Raw genomic sequence first — 19,843 nt, forward strand, 5'->3', positions numbered from 1 at the left:
AACTGCATCTTACTGGGTAAGTTCCATCAAGTCACTTTTGTTAACTCTGTTGGGATATCTTCAGTTAAAACTTTTTCCATTATTCTACCTACCAAACAGGACATACAGAGCAAAGATTAGTAATTGTACATACATTTGTTCTGATGCCGTATACTTACCTCGAACTATTTAATAGGAGAATCCTTGATGTCAATCTGGTACCGACCAGAAAAATCTTGTTACCCTTTCCACACTTAGCCAGGTACGTGCCCTAAGGGTCAAGACTACGCGACCACAACCTCCAATCTCAGTGATTTTCTGGTCACTGACCTGTCCACACGCATCAGCTTGTCATCCGTGTGCCGACCCAATTTCCTTTGTGTTTCCCTTGTGTGTTAGAGTCTTCTCTCCCCGTGAGTGTGTGTATATGTGTGTGTGTGCCTTCTATCATGGAGCCCGACACTTCTCAGCGCCGCTGCCCAGGCCCTTTGGAGGACAAGTCGTGTGGGGCTTTCTTGTCATCGACGAAGATCGACCCCCACTCTTTGTGGAACTCGTGTCGTGGCGGCCCCTGCTCAGCAGAGTACACATGTCCATAGTGTGTTTCTTGGCCTCCCTTCCTGTGGACATTGGCCTCAGCCAAGAGGAAGAAGAAGAAGGCCAGGTCGCCAGCAAAGGAGTCTCGTTCGGAGGAGCCCTTATCGATGAGACCTGCCCCGTATCCAGTGTCTCTGCCTAAGTCTTCTCCTGTTCCCTCCCAGCGAGAGGACCTAGGTGAGTTCATTGCCGGGCCTCTGCCCATTGCAGAGCCCGATGAGTCCGTGTCTTCTATACAGGTTTTGCCACCTGGGGACAATGGCTTCCTGCGAGAAGTGTGGTCCTGCTTCAGCCTGCGGGGGGCTCAGTTGGCCGAGGTGTTTGCGTCGGCTTTCCGCTTGGTGTGTGTGGCTCACCCCGCTCCGGGAAACACATCTCTCCCTGCGCTGAGTAGCAAGGCTCTCTCCACTCTGGGGAGCGCGGCCCAGAGCTTACCCCACACCCATGGGATTGACCTGCCACAGGAGGCAGTAAAAGCTGACGGGATCGTCGGAGCTCCTGTCCCGGCCCTGGTCTGGTACCCCCAGGACCCCTTTCAGATCCCCCCTCCAGGAGGATGACTTTCAGGACTGAGAGATGCCCCCACACTTTCCCGGAGGGTCACACCCGAGGGCCGGGACGCTCTCCCAAGGTGAAACACCCCTGGTGGGCGTTGTCCCAGACTGGGCCGGTCTTCGGACCCTCTCCCCTCAGACCAAGGGCAAGAAGAGCAAGAGGAGACCCCCTCTCCCGAAGATTACTCTTCCTCGAAGTCCACTGACTCGGATAGGTCCTCCCGTAGGAGGAGGAGGAGGAGGAGAAGAGTGAAGTGGAGGCACTGCGCTGGGAGGAGTCAACCGTGTTCTTCCTCCTCCTCCCCAGGCCACAACACCTTTTCTCCCTGTCGTAGCCGGGACTGCAGGGGTCAGAGTAGGAGCAGCAGCCATCGGGAGGGTTCACGCCGCCACGGTTGTCGCCGCTCCCCATCCGGTCGGTCCCTGCAGAGGGCCCCCGAACTCGTAGCGCCCATGACAGCCCCACGGGCGCGGTCCTCCGCTCTTCCGCAGGCTGTTCCCCCTGCAGCCTCAGTGGATCCTGCCTCAGTGCCAGTGCGCCCTGTGGCAGCTGCTTGTGCCGGGCAGGCTCCCTTCCTTGACGTTTTTTCCCCTCCTTCCTCCCAGCGTAGGAGGTGGAGTTGCTCGGTCTCGCTGGCCCGGGTCAGGAGTCAAACTTGGACCGATGGGTGTCCTATGACAGCCCCACTTCTTTGGTCCAAGGCTCTTTGTTTAGGGGAGCTTCCATCCCCTCTGGAAGCCCCCGATCAGAGTCGCCCTGAGTCACCGGCTTTTTCGCTCTTGCCTGCGCAGGCCCCCTCCGGCCATCTGGCAGATGATTAGGATGGGGCATTCATCCAGGATGTTCTCCAGAGTGCCTGAGAGGGACAGGATGCCATGGAGGTCCATGGCAATAGACTTCCTCATGGGTGGTCCTAAAGAATCAAAGCCCCCTCTGTGCCTTCCACCAGCGAGGAACGCGTCCCAGGCTCCGGAGGGCTTTTACGGCGGCCCCAAGTCCATGGCACCAGGCCTGTCAGAGGAAAAGCATCTGGCAGGTCCGGTTTCCTTCTCCCAGCTGAGGGCCATGGCGATGGAGGCCACGACTTGGTCTACGGTCCACATGGCCTTCTGGCTTGACCTCTGGTCTGGGGCGGTGGCCAGGTTCACCATGGAGCACGACTTGAGCAAAGAGGTCGAACTGGTGCAGTTCAAGGAGTTGGTCCTGTCGGGTGGGAGGTCATTCAGCTTCCTCACCACCCAGTCCATTACACAGTGGACCAACTGGGTACTCCAGAGGAGGGACACGGTCCTGGCCAGGTTACCTAGGAGCCTCCCCGACAGAGAGGCCAAGGCCCTGAGGAACTCCCCATTGATGGGGGAGTCTCTCTTCCCTGATCAGGTTGCAGAAGAGTCCTTGGAGCAGTGGAGGAAGGCGAGCCAGGAGAACCAGGACTCCATCGTTTACAGGGCTTCTGCCTTCAGGAACCCCAGCCAGCGAAAAACTCAGGAAGTTCCCCGGCCGAGGCCTTAGAGCAGGCATGAGGCTCAGTTCTCTTCCTCCAACCTTGAACTGATTTCCAGAGGTTAGGGGTGGGGGACAGGGGCTCATCCCTCCTCCAGGGCTCCCTCGTCCTCCTCTGCCTCTTTCAGACCCAGACCTACCGCCTCCCGTAGGACCCGAAATGGCCGCTTCCCCAGGAGGAAGTAAACAGGTGGGGGGTTGCCTCTCATATCATTGGTGGAACTGGGAGGACCTCTGAGCTGACCCTTGGACAGTGCAGGTCCTCAGGGACGGTTACTGGATCCCCTTCCTGGACGGCAAGCTCCTCTGTGATGAAGGTTCCAGGAACATGGTCCTTCCAGCCCCAGGACCTCAGTCATGGGGAGGCTTTATGGTCAGAAGTGTGGTCTTTGCTAGAGAAGGGAGCCCTCCAGCAGGTGGAGGACATATTCCCCAGGTTCTTCAGTCACCTCTTCCTGATGGAGAAGTCCACAGGGGGGGGGGGGGGGGGGGTGGGGGGGGGGGGGGGGTGGGGGGGAGGAGGCCGGTCATAGACCTATCGGTCTTGAATGTGTTCATCCAAGGGGACTTCATGTTGTCCCTGGACCTAAAGGATGCGTGCTTCCAGATCCCAGTACACCCGTCCAGCAGGAGGTACTTACGCATCAGATGGGAGAGCAAGTCCTACCAGTTCAGGACCCTCTGCTTCGTTCTGTCCATGGCACCTCAAGTGTTCACCAGGGTGTTCTCCCTTGTGTCCTCCTGGGCTCACAAGAGGGAGATCCATCTCCTGTGGTACCTGGACAGTTGGTTGTTGCTTTCCTCCTCAAGGGAGGCCTTAGAGAAGCAGAGGGATAAACTCCTGTCCTTCTGCTTGGAGCTAGGCATAGTCCTGAACTGGGAGAAACCCCAGCTGGTACCAACCACCAGGATGGTGTACCTGGGGTTGGACCTAGACACAAGGGCAGCCAGGGCCTTCCCCTCGGAGGACAGACTGGCCAACCTGCAGAGGATAGCTCTCCCCTTCTTGCAAGACTCCCCCCCCCTCCCCGTGAGGGAGTGGCAGAGACTCCGGGGTCATTTGGTCCCCCTGGAGAAGCTGGTCCCCCAGGACAGGCTGAAGCTGAGGCCAGTCCAGTGGAACCTGAAGGAAAGCTGGTCCCTGAAGGAAGATCCTCTCCGGAAACTCATACTCCCCTTGCAGGACACCAGGGAGGCCCTCCGGTGGTGGTTGGACCGGTCAAACACCCGCCGGGTGGTTCCCCTATCTGACCTACCCCTGGAGATGCTCCTGTTCATGGACGCATTGAAGGAGGGTTGGGGTGCCTACCTTCAGTCCGAAACGAGGGAAGGGGTCTGGTCGGAGCAGGAGAGGCAGCTTCACATCAACTGACTGGAGTTGCTAGCAATCCAGAGGGCCCCGCAGGAGTTTGAGTACAGGATCAGGAGCTGGGTGGTAGCGCTGATGTGCGACAACGCCATGGTGGTAGCCTACATCAAAAAGCAGGGCGTCCTGAAGTCCCATTACCTGTGCGATCTCACGGAGTCGATCCTGGAGTGGGCCACAAGCACAGGCACGACCCTAACAGCAAGGTTCATTCCAGGAAAGAGGAACGTGATCGCGGATGGGCTAAGCAGGCAGGGATAGTTGATAGGGTCAGAGTGGTCCCTACACCCCGAGGTAATTGGGGAGCTGATCGGGATTTGGGGCTCCCCCTCCCTGGACCTGTTTGCCACGAGGCTAAATGCAAAGCTCCTGGTGTTCTGCTCCCCGGTGCCACCCGGCAGCAGCCTGGGAGGATGCATTCCAGCACCCATGGGACGGTCTGGACGTTTATGCATTCCTGCCCTTCAGGGTGATAAGGGAGGTTCTAAACCAGTTGAGAAGGTCAAGAGGTGCTTAAATGACATTGGTGGCTCCCATGTGGCCAGACATTGAGTGGTTCCTGGACCTCCAGGCCTTAGCAGTGCAAGATCCTTGGAGGTTGCCCCTCAGACTGGACTTTCTAAGGCAGCCCCACTTCGAGAGGTTCCACAAAGGTCACCCGGCCCTATCTCTTCACGGGTGGTGACTATCAAGCGGTTGTTGAGTAAGGAAGGCTACTCTCAGAGAGTGGCCTCACAGATGTCAGGGTACCTAAGGAAGTCTTCCGTGGCAGTTTACCAGGCAAAATGGTCGACGTTCGGGGCCTGGTGCAGAGAGAAGGGTTTCAAGCCTCTGCAGGCCAAGATCCCCCACATAGTGAAATTCCTGGTACACCTGAGACTGGACAAAGGCCTCTTTGTAGCAGCCATGAAGGGAGTCAGGGCAGCCCTGGGCCAGGTCTTCCTCCTGAAAGGGTTGGATTTAGGGAACTCCAGACACCTGTCAATGCTAATATGGAGCTTCGAGCAGTCTCTCCCCCCCCCCCAGAGCCTTGAAGGCACCACAGTGGTGCATTGCGAAGGTGCTGGATGCCCTGAGGAAGCCCTCTTTCGAACCCCTCAAGGACATCTTGGACGGAATTAACACTAAAGACGGTATTGCTTCTGGCTTTAGCTTCCACCAAGAGAGTAGGAGAGCTTCATGGCCTTTCCTACGAGGTTTCCGACCCGAAGAGGAGCTCTACTTTCAAAATGTTCCGTACTTATGGCCAAGACACAAAACCCCTCAATTGTGGACGACAGGTTCGTGGAGTTCTCGATCCCCTCCATCACCGGGTCAGACGATCCTCGAGATCTGCTTTTATGTCCAGTCCTGGTGATGAGGAAGTATCTCAGTAGGACCACCCGGTTCAGGCCACCCATTAGGAACCTGTTCGTTTCTACCAGCCGGGAGAAGAAGGCGGTCTCCAAGAACACCGTCTCCTTCTGGTTAAGAGAAATGATCAGGAGAGCCTACGGTCAGCCAGATCCTAAGGGCCAGAGTGTGGAACTGGCAGTCCACATTTACAGCCCACTACCTGAAGGACTGCACCTGCAAATCACTTGATTCATTCGAAATTGGTCCGGTGGTGGCGGGCCAACAGCAGACCTAGGCAAGGGCACGGGCAAGTGACTCTAGGGGTATGAGTGGCAGTATGAATGTGTGTTCCCCCTTATCCTAGCCCCTCCATCCCCCTTCCTTATCCTCTCCCTGGGCCTCAGGAGAGCTTTCGTGGGACCCTTCAAACCTAGAGGTAAGATGGGGGATTTATGTGATATGAGAAGTACAAACCATTTCCTTGTAGCTGTCACTATTATGGCTTACCCTTCCATTTCAGCCAGTGCCCTCAGCAGACCCTTCCCCAGTCCCTCGCCTCTCTCAAGTGGGACTGGGTCCCCCCTCGGTTATGCACCTGGACCTACCTCTGAAGCCAGTCTCCCTTAAGCTACTCCCTCCTCCTAAGGATGAGTCTCCTATTAAGTAGTTCGAGGTAAGTATACGGTGTCGGAACAAATCACAAATTCATGGTAATTTGTATTTTTCCTAGCTATACTTACCTCAAACTACTAAGGTTTCAGGCCCTCCCTACCGTCCCCGAGTACCTTAGGGCAGGAACCAAGAGGTCAGAGGTCGCAGGCGCGTAGCATTGACCCTCAGGGCATGCACCTGGCTAGGTGTGTAAGGAGTAACCAGATTTTTCTGGTCAGTACCGGATTGACATCCAGGATTCTCCTATTAAGTAGTGCAAGGTAAGTATAGCTAGGAAAAATACAAATTACCTTGAATTTGGGATTTTCTCTGCACCTACTACATGTTGGATGTGGATCCATGGACACCGATGTTAAAAGTCTTGAACAAGGAAACCGACTTATACCTGGACATTTCCTCTGTTTTTAGCGAGATCCCAAAGAAACTCATCGGGGAGGTAAAAAGATCCATGATATCCCACTACCCATACAGACCAACAGCAATCACACACATTGAAACAGAAATGTATAAAAAATGGGCAAACTAAACCAGCTTTAAAAGACAGAGAGCAAAAAGTAACTGATGCGATCACGGGATGCCAAAGGCATTGTGGGAGTTCCTACATAGCTCGTGCAAGCACAGATGCTGATAGTTCCTTGCGTACACAATTTTTTTTTTACTGGTTTTCCAGCTGGCACTGGAAGATTATCCTAATGTTAAGACTGAAGGTTTATTAGTTATGAAAAATACAAATCGATTAAAAAATTTGATATTTCCCATGACATATCTTTAAATCCTTCACTCACTCATTGCCACAGGCGAAATTTCTTTTGGTAAGTTTTAGACAGGTTTTGAGGTAAATACAGTGAAATCATAAACAAATTTTGACAAATATTTTTTCCTGTACAAGTTTACTGCTTTAGGCTGAAAGCCTCCATGGATTTGATGATATTTTGTACTATAAAGTTTTCACTTCAGTAAGTCTTCCATGGTTGTAGCTTATTCCAGAACCTAAACAATACCAAGTGTAATGGGACCTTAAATATCCTTATTACCCCTGATCTAAAGGTTATATTCGAAGTGTTTGTTGCTAAGTGCATGACTTTGATGGCTTTGGAGTTGAAGTCATATGATTCTGGGTGGGCAAGGGCATTATCTATGATTCTAAAGCCACATGGGAAAAATGTTCTTTTAATCCAAGCTTTCTTTTTTTGTATCTAAAAGACTGGAATTTGGAATTTTTCTTTTTCATTCAAGGCACAAGGCTTAGTGACATTTTAAATTAGGGCTGTGGCTTTTTTTCCAAAAAATAATTGCTGAAATACTTACTTGGGTAAATGTCCTGCTCCTCTATAAGTTTTAGATGCTGTATGGAAATTCCTTCACTACTTCTTGGTTGACTGAAGCAGCTTTCCTATAATCTTTACATTTGACAGTACAAATCTCCTGAGATTATGAAACCAACTTTTGCTATCTTTGTAGAGTTAGATCCTTTGCCTTCTACTTACCATATGGACATGGCCTTTTGTCAAGTCATGTTTAAGTCTATTGTATTTTTTAATAGCGATCGTTTACCTATAGAAAAGTAGCTGTTTCAACAGGAAAGAGAGAAGGATTTGCACATGATTGTAAGATTTTGCACCATCTGGTGTAGCTGTACCAATAGCTGCTGAGGTTTACTTTTTGTTCCTATTATTGGTGCTGAATCTTAGTATTTATGGCCTCCTTATTTTCAGAAATTCATTCATTTACATTCCTTGTTGTTGTTGGCTTGTTATAAATATTACTTATTGGCTTTATAAATCTATAAAAAAAAAATTTTTAATCTTTAATGTTATTTTGTGACTGAATTACGATAGTGTTTGTTTTCAAGATCAGATATTGTAGTGTGAGCCCTCTTAAAGTTATCTATTAAACATTTTTTAAATAACTAATTTTTCACATATAATTTTCATGGCTTAGTATAGATACATTCTTACCTCTCTTAGGCAGGCAGTGCAGTACTTTTATGCCTTAAGTAAAAGACAGAACATTAGTACTTTTAGGGGTCTAGTTTCTAAGTATGTAAGCTCTTGTTCCAGTCCTAGTGGAAACTACTTAATGATAGAAAATACTATGTATAGGTGTCCCAGGAATTCAAGTAAGGGTTTGTTATCCTTTGCTTCAGATATATCCTTAACCTCTTCCGTTTCAACTTCACATTCCTCTTTGAGCTCTACTGATTCAGATCATGCAACATCTTTAAGTCGTGCAGAATGTGATGGTTAAAACCTACCTCTTTCCTCCAAAGCACAGTTAACAGGAATTGAGCTAACATGGGTTTTGGAGAATGCCTGATAATTTGTCTCCCCCTTTCAAGATGAAGGTTCACTCCCTCATTCCAGTTTTTTTTTTTTTATACTAGATCACTTCTGGAGGCCTACCATCTGTTTCTGCAAGTGCTGAGATTTATGCTGAACTGTCATGTTTGTTCAACCTTTTCCATTGTTTAATGCTTTTTATTATATTATTAGATTGATAAACAACAGATAACTGCCACACTATTATTTTGTGTGCACTTCAGCTACAGAAAAACTTTGGCATTGTGTTCATTGCCTTTGACCATGGAAAATCTCATGAAATAGGCCACTGTGTAGCTGAACATAGGGCTCCAGTGTATTTAAAGTTTACTAGCTGACCTCCCGGCACTGCCCGGGAAAACTGAAATGACAGGATACGGGTAGGGTGAGAGAAGAGGGAGGGCGAAATGGGGGGAAGAGTAGGGGGGAGGGGAATGGAAAAGGAAGGGAAGAGGGGTGTGGTGGTGGAATTGGGAGGGGAGGAGGGATGGAAGGGTGAGGAGAATATAGAGGGGGAGGGAAGGGGAAAAGGAATATAAGTTTCCCTATTAGAAGAGAAAAATCATCTCTGCTGAACGTAAGCCTGGCCTGTTTCCCTTTCAACAATAGTCAGACCTTTTATTTATTGTATGAAAGAAACTGCACAGCAAAACATGGGAGAATCATACAAGGGTCAGAATTCTGTCTTCAGCAAACTGCACGAATTTGTAGTGGATTCAGTATACATGAATCTACTGCTAACTCACGACAGTATTATACTTCAGAAACTCCCCCTCCCTCTTCCCTCCCTGTACCCATAGCCTGTCATTCACAGTTTACCCGGGCAGCGCCAGTTAAGTCAGCTAGTATATACTATTGTATATACTATAAGGCTATAAACTGTCCTTGATCAAAGCCTTCTCAATTGTTGCTGTTTGGTTTAAATTCTTCAAGCTGTTTAGCAGTGATTGAATAACGGACAGACAGACAGACGGACATAACACCCATTATAGTATGATATGCTGGATAAATCAAACTTCCTCAAGTTGTTGGATTGGAATTTTCTTTTTCACAAAATTTCATACTGAATGTGGAGCATACTTTACATATACAAAAGACACCCGTTTTATATGTGATTCCTTTACACCAACAAGATTTCAGTTGTGATTGCAATGTCAGCATTAGTAAAAAATACATACTACACCTAACAAGATTTTTGTTGTGATTTCACTGTCAGCATTAGTAAGGAATACTTAGTGACACCTGACTTACTAAAATTTGTTGAGGTTTATTTTATAAAATTTCCCCATTAGTAGTAATACATTTTATTTATTTATATATTTATTTATTTTTATAGAATATCACACCAGAGCAGTTTGATCCAACCTCAGTGTCAGCTGATGTTTTTACTGTTGAGCTTCGCATCATTCGCCCTTCAGACCTGAAGCTGTATGGTACCGTACTTCATCTCTTTATTAATCTAAAGGTAAGTTGAGTATGTAAACATTTGCAGTGTTAATTGCTGTATAGTACATGAAGACTAGTGAGGATATTCTATTTTATTTAATAATTGGAGTTAATTTTTCAAGGTTTACATGGTTGGGTATAATATGATTGTCATCATCAACTGTTAATTTTAAACTTCAGTACCCCTATGCTGTAATCAATGAACTTCATATCATTCATCCTTCAGACCATAAGATGTATAGTATTGTACTTCTTCTCTTTATTGATCTAAATGTAATTAAGTTTAGGCAATCCATAAACATTTGTAGTATGTTCTGTGTGGGACATAAATAACGTTAGGGTATTCTATTTAATTTTAAAATCTGAAGATCATTTTTTTAATTAACCTTGCCTCTCCATTATATAGCTCTTGCTTCTGTGGCAGCAGTAGTTTGACAGATTGAAAAAGAAGACGCTTTGTTTCTTTGAATATCCATCTGCAATCCATTTACTTCCCCCCCCCTCCTACACCAAGAGACCAATAGCCAGTCAGTCTACTTCTGTCACTGGTTTCAGTAGGAGGTTAACTGATTGTTACTTTACTTGGTGTTTAGTTGGTTTGTTTTTGGATGCTCTTTTATTTACTATTTTGTTGATATTGCTCAACTAGACCATCTCACTCGGTGCACCGAACACTGGCTCAATTAAGACTTTTTTTTTTTCTTTCTTTCTTTCTTTTTTCATGTATAGCATTTGATTGTTTTCATATTTTATCATTAGGTTAAATTTACTGGAAAATTCCCTTTTTTATGTGAATTGTTATTGCTATTACATACATAAAGTAATATTTTTAAACAGTAAAATTATAATTCTACTTCTCTCCTCAACATATCAATGCTCCCTCGTTCAGTCTCAAGTCAGCTGGGCATGACGTCACCGCGGTTATGTATGATTTTATTCAGCTTTTATGCTAAATTTTATATTGAAAGATAAATTTTATTTTAACCCTTGAACGTCTATTGGACGTATTTTACGTCGAGGTAAATTGTCTTTTGGGTGCCTCTCATCTATCCCTCGAGCCTGTGCTCGTCTGAGACCGGTGGGCCATCCCCACACGGTCTCATGGTTTTTAAACGATGTACTCAAGTTGGCTTTAGATATTAATAATGAATCATGCCCATATATAACCCTTCTCAGGAAAACATTGTTCTTAATGAGTCTGGCCTCAGGCGCCAGAATATCAGAACTGTCGGCTCTTTTTAGAGATCCAAATCATATTAATTTCCTCCCGTCAGGTGAAGTTCTGTTCTCCCCAGATCGGAAATTCTTAGCAAAGAATGAAGACCCACAAAACAGGTGGTCTCCATATAAGATTATACCTCTCACAAAAGACCCATCATTGTGTCCTATTGTCACATTAAAGTCTTATCTGGACAGAACTTCTGAAAAGTCTTCAGGTCCTCTTTTTATTAGAGAAAAAGGCGGAACCATCTCCTTAAAAGGAATTAGACAACAAATTCTTTATTTTATTAAACAAGCCAATCTGGATTCAGTCCCTCATGTCCATGATATCTGGGCAGTGGCTACCTCAGTTGATTATTTTCATAATATGAACTTCGAAGATCTTAAAAAATATACGGGTTGGAAATCCCCGACAATATTTTAACGCCACTATCTAAAGAATTTAGAGGCCCTTAAATATTCGGCAGTGGCTGCAGGGAGCATTGTCTCCCCTGACACGGCCTAGTCTGATAACTCTAGTTCCTATTCATTTATTCTGCTATTATTTTCCCTTTGATTCTCACTATCTCCTACCTGCCTTGCTCGTAATTCCTGCCTGTCTCCCTTATGTTCCGGTATGGCTTGCTCAACCCACTCCTGGACATGTACATAGTTCATATTTGTTTGTTTTGCATTTCTTACCTGTTGCTTTTTCCCAGGATAGTATGGATTTGGTCATGTTTGATCCTCCCTTTTTTACCATTTGTAACTTACTTTTTTACTTAAGCTATTAAAACTTAATTTCAAGAAAATTTTTATTTTTCTTTTGTATTGATAAAATTTTGTTATTTTCCAAGCTTGTATGGCCAAATCTCTGATATCCTATTTCACCAGCCGACACAGGTGGAACCCAGAAAAGGGATTTTGACGGAGGAAAAATCTATTTCTGGGGGAAGACCTGTGTCGCCTGGTGAACCCATCCCTTCTTCTCTTGTTCTCCCACCCTTTAGCTGGCCCAAGCTTGGGTGCGCAATTCAGGAATGAAGCCTACTGGCGGGAATCGTAGTAGTAGTGAGCGGAAGGTAGATGTAAGTAGTCGTTGTAACGGCACCTATCTAGAGAGGGGTTTAGAGAGTATTCTTCTAATTGGCAGGATATCTGTGATAGTGGCTTCCACTCGCCTTTGTGTTTATACCGACACCCTATGGGGTGAGCGAGCTGAAGGTAGTAACTTCAGGATTCCATTTAGCTTTTTTCTCTGGTACTATATTTAACATCTATTTATACCTTGAAATGTATGCTATAAGGACATTTCACCGGCCGACACAGGTCTTCCCCCAGAAATAGATTTTTCCTCCGTCAAAATCCCTTATATATAATATATAATATATATATATAAATTATATATATATATATATACCATACATTTATATAATATATATTATATATATATATGATATATATAGATAATTTATTTAGATTTATTTATATATATATATACATTAATACATATATAAATCATATATATATTTATATATTATATTATATATATATATATATACATACATATATTATTATAATATATTTATATATATATATAAGGAGCATATCTATATTATATATCTATCTATATATATATATATATATAATATTATATATACATCACATATATATATATCTATATATATATATGCATACATATTATATATTATTATATATATACGATATATATATATATATATGATATATTACTATACTATATATATACTATATATGATATCAATATATATTATATATGATTATATATATATTATATATAATATTATATATAATTAATATATATTATTATATAGATATAGTATATATATATATATATTATAATATATATTATATATTTATATATATAATATATATATATGATGTAATATATATAATACTATATACGTATAATATATATATATATTAAATATATCTATTATTATAGTATATATATATATATATTATATAGTTATATATGTATATTATATATATATATAATATATATCTATAATAATATATATATATTATATAATATATGTATATGTATGATTAATGTATATATATAGCTATATATATAATATATATATATATTACTATAGAGATATATAGTATATATATATATATACTATTATATATCTATATATATATATATATTAATCTATTATACTAGATTCCTATATATATATATATATTATATAGTATATATATATACTATGTGTATATAGTATATATTACACATATATATTATATATATTAATATATATATATATTGTGTATATATATATATATTTTTAAGATTCTACGCTGCCTTGGCCTTATTTAATTACTAGCAAACGTATATCCTAATTTATACAATTAAGTTAGGGAAGTGGGAGGTCGCCAGCCGGCATATAGACACTGAATACCGGCAATAATGTATTTACTTCTATTTACAATTAAGAAGGCACAACGGATACATAAATTTTTCTGGTTAACCGTGGCTAACCGCTGGAACTTGAAGCTGCAAGGGGCTTGTTATGGAGTGGAATGTGTACGATATCCGGTACGTAACCAGATTACGTGGAAGTTCAGCAAATGTACTCTCGTCCCTGAAAGGGAAATTTACGACAATTAAAGACTAGTTAATATGCACAGATACGCTAATCCACTTAGCCATTTCTTACACTGCACTATTTGACTTATACAGATTATTTCTACTAATGGACGTAGCAATAAGTCTTATAGGACTTAAAGTTTATGACTGCTAGTTACAAACGGTTAGCACTTAGACATTATGGAGAGAGAGACTGCGCTCAGGTGAGGGCACACGGAGGGCAGGAGGGGGAGAGGAAACAAAGGATCAGTGGATAGGATTTCTTTCTGTACGGATAGGAGGGAAGGATGGGATGTTATCATGGGGAAGGAGGAAGGATAGGTTAGGGTACGAGGTTCTCATACAACAGACACCTACCTTTTAAGGGAGAGACAGTTGCCTCTCGGAAGGGCGGACAGAGGCCAGCACGTCCACCTCCTAAGGCTATCAAACTGTGAAGACAGCCACCCACGCCTCAGTTTCCTGCTGCGCGTCCTGCGAAGGTGGGGGTTCACCCCCCCCTGGAGGGTTTTCTACTGGTCAGGAACCTTTTGTCCCTTTTGTTTTAGGCCTAGACTTGCATTACGATTCCCCATTTGGGGGGTGCCAGCTTGGCGCTGCCGTCTTGCGGTGGCATCTGAAAGTAAGAGACCTCGGGGAGGAGACTGGTCTAGGATAGGTGGGTAGGTGGTGAGACTCCGGCTAGGGGCAGCCCTGCTGCATTCGTTCAAATTCCCGGGGCAGGATCTCTCGAATTGGATGCTAAAATGGCGGATAGACCATCACGATTGACAGGCCCCCCATTTTAGCAGAGATTTTGTCCTTCAACGGGTCAAGAACTCTGCAAGCGAAGGTCTGGAGCCATTCGACTCTGTGTCCCCACACCTAGCGAGCCTCACCACAAAATGAACTAATTGCTAAGCTGCATCTAGGGTCAAAATCTCTTAAATAAATTGCCGAGGTTAACTTTAAGTGCCAATTAAAAAAACAAGTGGGCTACAAGGCAGTAACTTGACAAAATGGCATGTATTATTAGTTTAACTCAACAGTGACCCAGCAGCGACATGCATGAAACAATTTTCATTGAGTTCATATGGAACCTAAGCAAGGAACAAATAATGGCATGACGCTAACTAAAGCAAAACAAAGCAAATGTCATAAATAAAAAAAAATATTAAAATAAGAGGACAAAATAACACAAATAAATAAATAAAGAAAAATGGGGCCAAGATGGCTCCTCAGTTTGTGAAGCTGGGGAAACCACCAAGGCTCAATACATCCAAAATGACAGAGGTTAAACCTACATGAACAAACAAAATGGGGCCAAGGTGTCTCCTCAGTTCGTGAAGCTGGGGAGGCCACCAAGGCTCAATACAACATTCATACAACCTACAGTCTAAGTTCTATATATACATGGCATTGTGCATCGGGCACTAATGCCGAGAGAGCACATCGGCCATCTTATTGTCCGTGCCCTTGATGTGCTCAACCTTCCAGTTGTAGTCCTGGAGTCCATACACCACCTCATGAGCCTCTTATTCTTGTTACGGAACTGAGTGAGGTAGATTAAAGGATTATGGTCCGTCAGGACAGTCAGTGGGAACTTGTGGTCAGCATGGTAGGATTCAAAATGTTTAAGGGCTAAGAACCATGCCAAGTAGCTCCTTCTCGATCGTACTATACCTCATCTGAGCTGGGTTCAATTTCTTTGAGAAATAGGAGACAGGGTGACGCACCTGGTTTTCCTCCTGGAGGAGGACCGCACCCACCCCTACATCGCTGGCGTCTACTGCTATTGAGAAAGGCTGAGAGTAATCAGGTGTGCGGAGTACCGGGCGACTCATGAGGACCCTCTTCAGATGGTCGTAGGAGGCTTTCCGACACTCCTCGGTACAGCGGAACTGGTTATCGCCCTTGAATAGGTCAGTGATGGGAGCAGCTACTTGGGAGAAGTTTGGCACAAATCTCCTGAAGTACTCACCATCCCCAGGAACCGTTGGGCTTCCTTCTTAGTTTTAGGATAGGGCATATTCTGTATAGCAAGAATGTTGGCATCCTTTGGCATTATTTTGCCCCCTCCTACCTGGTGGCCCAGGTATGTGATCTCAGACACTCCCAAAGTACACTTCTTCAGGTTGATGACCAAATTGGCTTTCTAGAGTGCACCCAGCACCTTCTTTAGGGTCTGGAGGTGTTCGTCCCACGTTTTGGAGTAGATGACAATGTCGTCTAGGTAGACCACACAATTAGGAATCCCTGCTAGCACCTTGTTCATGAGTTTCTGGAAACAGCTAGGTGCGTTCCGTTAGACCAAAAGGCATCACCCCCGACACTGGTAAAGAGCCCGTCCCGTGTAATGAATGCAGTCAGGGGCTGTGACTCCTTGGCCAATGGTACCTGCCAGTAACCTTCTCTAGGTCTATCTTACTTAGGAATGGAAATTCGCCTAGGCTCTCCAAACAATCCTCGATGCGCGGGAGCGGGTAGGATTCCGGTTTTGGTCACTGCATTCAACTTGCAAAAGTCAATGCAAAGTCGGTCCTCCTCCCCCCTCCTTTGGCACCACAACGGACAAGGGATGCCCAAGGGCTCTCACTCTCCTCAATGAGACCCAAGTTGAGTTGTAGTTTAACCTGTGCCGCCACCCGTTCCGCCCGCTGGGGGTTAAGCCGGTAATAATTTTGCCGATGGGGCTTGTTCCCTCAAGCAATTCAATCTTGTGCTCCAAGAGATCGTTGCTACCTAGCGTGTTCCCGCACGACCTGTGGGATGCTGAAGGAGTAATTCCCTGATGTCATTTCTCTTCGCCATATCTAGTGCAGGAGTGATCAGTTCAAAATTTGGCTAGGACCTCCGAATTACTCTGGGGTGAGGAAACCTGGTGACTGTCCCCACCATTTCGCTCCTCTGGTGGTAGGGCTTAAGGAGATTGATATGGAGCCACTTAGCCCGCCTAGTGCCGCAATCCACTAGATAGTTTAATGTGCCCTTCTTTTCCAGAATCTTGTAGGGGCCCATGAACCTTGTGCTTAGAGGCCTCCGCTCTCCAGTGCAGAGAACCAGAACTTGGTCTCCCACTTCAAACTCCGGTCTTGAGTCTCCCGCTCCACCCGATGTCTCTTCATACTACTCTGCGCCACCGTCTCTGAAGCTTTGGCAACATCCCATGCAACCCGTAATTTAGCCTTGTATGTCTGGCAGCTCTTCCAGCCAGGAGGCCTGGTGGGGTTTTCCCAAGCCTCGTAGAGTATAGTCTAGGGGCCACGTGTGAGTGAGCATATAGCAGCTCAAAGGGACTGTATCCCGGTGGTTTCTGAACGTTGCCTGGCGGAGGGCAAACAGAGCGTAGGGCAAATATTTTTCCTCCCCAGTCAGGGGGAGCCAGTCCTCTCCCAACTTGGTCAAGACTGTCTTCAGTGTCTGTGGGAGCATTCCACAAGGCCCTGGCTCTCTGGATGTAGGCTGTAGAGGTCCGGTGGCGAATGCCATGCAGGCCATCGCCTCCTTAAACTCTTTTGCCATGAAGTGGGAGCCCTTGTCCGACTGAATGGTGGCAGGCGGGAAACCAAACCTACAAAAGAACTGGGTCAGTCCTCTGACAGCGTGGCGGGCGTTGGCACTTCGGGTTGGAACGGCTTCCAGGTATCGAGTGAACCGATCAATCATCGTCAGTAGGTAACAATTTCCACGTTTACTCCGTGGCATGGGACCCACATAATCTACCAAGACATCATGGAAGGGAATGCCCGCTGAAGGGATGGGCTGGAGAGGCGCCCTTGGCACTACCTGGTTTGGGTTCCCAGCGACCTGGCAGGGCAAACAGGAGGCTACATAAGCCTTAACACTCTTGGGCATGGCCTGGCCAGAAGAATTGACGCTGGATTTGCTGGTAGTGCGCTTCACGCCAAAGTGTCCTCCCAGTCCTCATGGGCCATGCACAACACAGCTAATCTAAGGTTACGGGGAACAACTACTTGCCGGTGTATCACTTCAGCGGGTTCGTGGGCACCTCGGGTGAACTCTGAGGAGCACCTCATCCTTCAACAAGAGGTTCTCCTTAGAGAGGTTCACTATTTCTGCTTCATCCAAATAGGCCGCCTCCCGATAAGGGTTAAGTGTCTATCCAACTGTTGGTAACGGATGAGCTCGGTCCTGCTCCTTAGGGTGGCTGGGGTGACGGGAGCCTCACTGGTGCCTCCTGGGTCCCCTGATGGTGTTTTCTTGTGGATGAGCTATCCACGGAGGTGGTAAGCAGCACAGTAGGGTCTTGTGTACGAGGCTCGGACTCATGGCTGGGAGACGAGGGCTCTTGATCCTCCTCCTTTAGCCAGGTTAATTCTCCCAGGTCAATGCCAGCAAGCCACTTGTCACCTTCTACAGGTGCTATATCCAAAGGTTCGGGCTCAGGCTCGGCTCAGGCTCAGGCTCAGCTGCTGTCATGCACCTTAAGGGCACACGCTGCACTCCCTCCAGGGAGGTCCCTACCCAGGAGCAGGTCTAGCCCTCACGGCCTAAGTCAATCGGGGACTCCAAGCCTGCACTCTTGGGCTGAGCTGGGGCGTCGTCCCACTCTCAACAACGACCGTGGGGAAGGTCCCTGGTGACTCTCGCTCAATCCACCGGACCAGTCAATGATGCCCATCCTGGCCGGGACATTGGGGGCGCCAGCGGGTACCTGTGCCACAAGATTAGGGAAACATCTGAACCTGGATCCTCGAATGCTCGGAACCAACTGTGGAGGGATGCCTCCTTCAAGTGGGGCTACGGTGATCTCCCCTTCTGCAGGCCGCCCCCGCGATGCGCCCTGAGTAGCGATGGAGAGGAACAACTGGGTTTTTGAGGCTGAGGGTTCGGCTCGGGCGACTGTGAGTTAGTTCATTAGTGTGGTCCGGTAAGACCATTGCAAACCTCACAGTATGCTTTGGCAAAATAAAACTCCTTTTTGGCCCTTTACCCTTGGGTTTGGACTGAGGGCTCGTATCCGAAGGGGCAGCCGCTGGTGTTGACTGATTTGTCGGGCAGTCTGCGTCAGTGTGGTTGGATTTGCCACCGAGGTTGCACTTGGCGGAAGAAGATGGTTTTGCTTGGGCTTAGACTTGCCAGCTAGAGCAGTGGCAGGGGTGTAGCAGTGCGCTGGGACCCTGAGTTATGCCAGACGAGCTCGTATTCATCGGCATACTCGCAACAAAGCCCTAAAAGGTTGTTTGGCTTCTTCTCGGTAATGTAGAGAGAGAGCTCTGGTGGGGCATGCCTATGGAAATCCTCAATTTTGACAGGCTCGTGGAGGGTCCTCGATGGTTAGTTGCACTTCGCAGCCCCAAGCCAGAGGGTATAGAGCCTATCCTTCTGAAAAGCCCAGTCAGCCCAAGTTGCGTGGAGGGCTTAACTTGCCCACGCCACTGACGGCGCCAATGTTGAGGGCTCAGCTTGTAAGCCTCTATCACGGCCTTCCGGACAGCCTCAAAATCTCCTTGTCGATCAACGGGTAAGGCAGAATGAGCAGCCTTCCTTTTCCCTGCATATGCTTGGCCAGAAGTAGGGCCTTCATCTCCCCTGCCACAGCACATGTCTGGAACACTGACTCCACTTCGTGTAGCCACCTACGGGATCCTTATCGTCCCACTGAGGAATGAGAGTATGGACAGGCAAGGATGGAGAGCCGGCCCCGGTAGCGGAGTACCATTAGGTTGGAGGGGTTGTGAGGATTGGAGCTGGGCTAATTCAATGGCTTTGTCCTGCATCTTTAATTCATGCTCCTGCTTCCTTAATTCATGCTCCTGCCGTTCCTTCTCTCTTTCTCTCTCCTCTTGCCTTCGATCCCTGGCTTCGGCCTGGGTTTCTCGGACGAATTTTTGCAATTCTGTTCCATCATATCCGAGCCTCTTTCCCAATTCCATTATAGCCTGGATCTCAGTGGTGGGCATTTTGCTAATTTCCCTTGAAATGACTGCTGGATCACCCTCAACAATAATTTGTAAGTGGGTGTTGGCCATGCAAGCAATTGCACGGAAGGGAAAGACACTCTGGCCAAAGCAGAAGTCTGGCAGCAGGAAGGATACAGATAAAGCGGTGCAAAGTGGCACCACGACGATAATTGTACCTGGAAAAGACTACACTGTCGAGGTGTGCAAATGACAGGAATACACAGCAAGAGGTGTACCTGTAAGCTATATGGCACTAAGCCGTAAACAGAATCACAAAGATGGGTGATTCTGAAAGTTAGCTAGGAAAAATGGGCCTATGGAGAACCACAGCAATGGA

At 46.3% G+C, this 19,843-nt stretch overlaps 1 protein-coding gene across 1 annotated transcript in view; it reads left to right on the forward strand.

Annotated features, from left to right (window-relative positions):
- The window catches only part of LOC135216293 (bridge-like lipid transfer protein family member 1), a gene marked incomplete in the record, with an annotated part of 368,522 nt that overhangs the window by 301,121 nt on the left and 47,558 nt on the right, over positions 1 to 19,843 (forward strand). The window contains 1 exon segment of the mRNA XM_064251459.1: positions 9,662 to 9,790. Coding sequence (XP_064107529.1) covers positions 9,662 to 9,790 — 129 coding nt within the window.

Source organism: Macrobrachium nipponense, chromosome 6 (assembly GCF_015104395.2).
Source record: "Macrobrachium nipponense isolate FS-2020 chromosome 6, ASM1510439v2, whole genome shotgun sequence".
In the NCBI taxonomy this organism is placed as follows: domain Eukaryota; kingdom Metazoa; phylum Arthropoda; class Malacostraca; order Decapoda; family Palaemonidae; genus Macrobrachium; species Macrobrachium nipponense.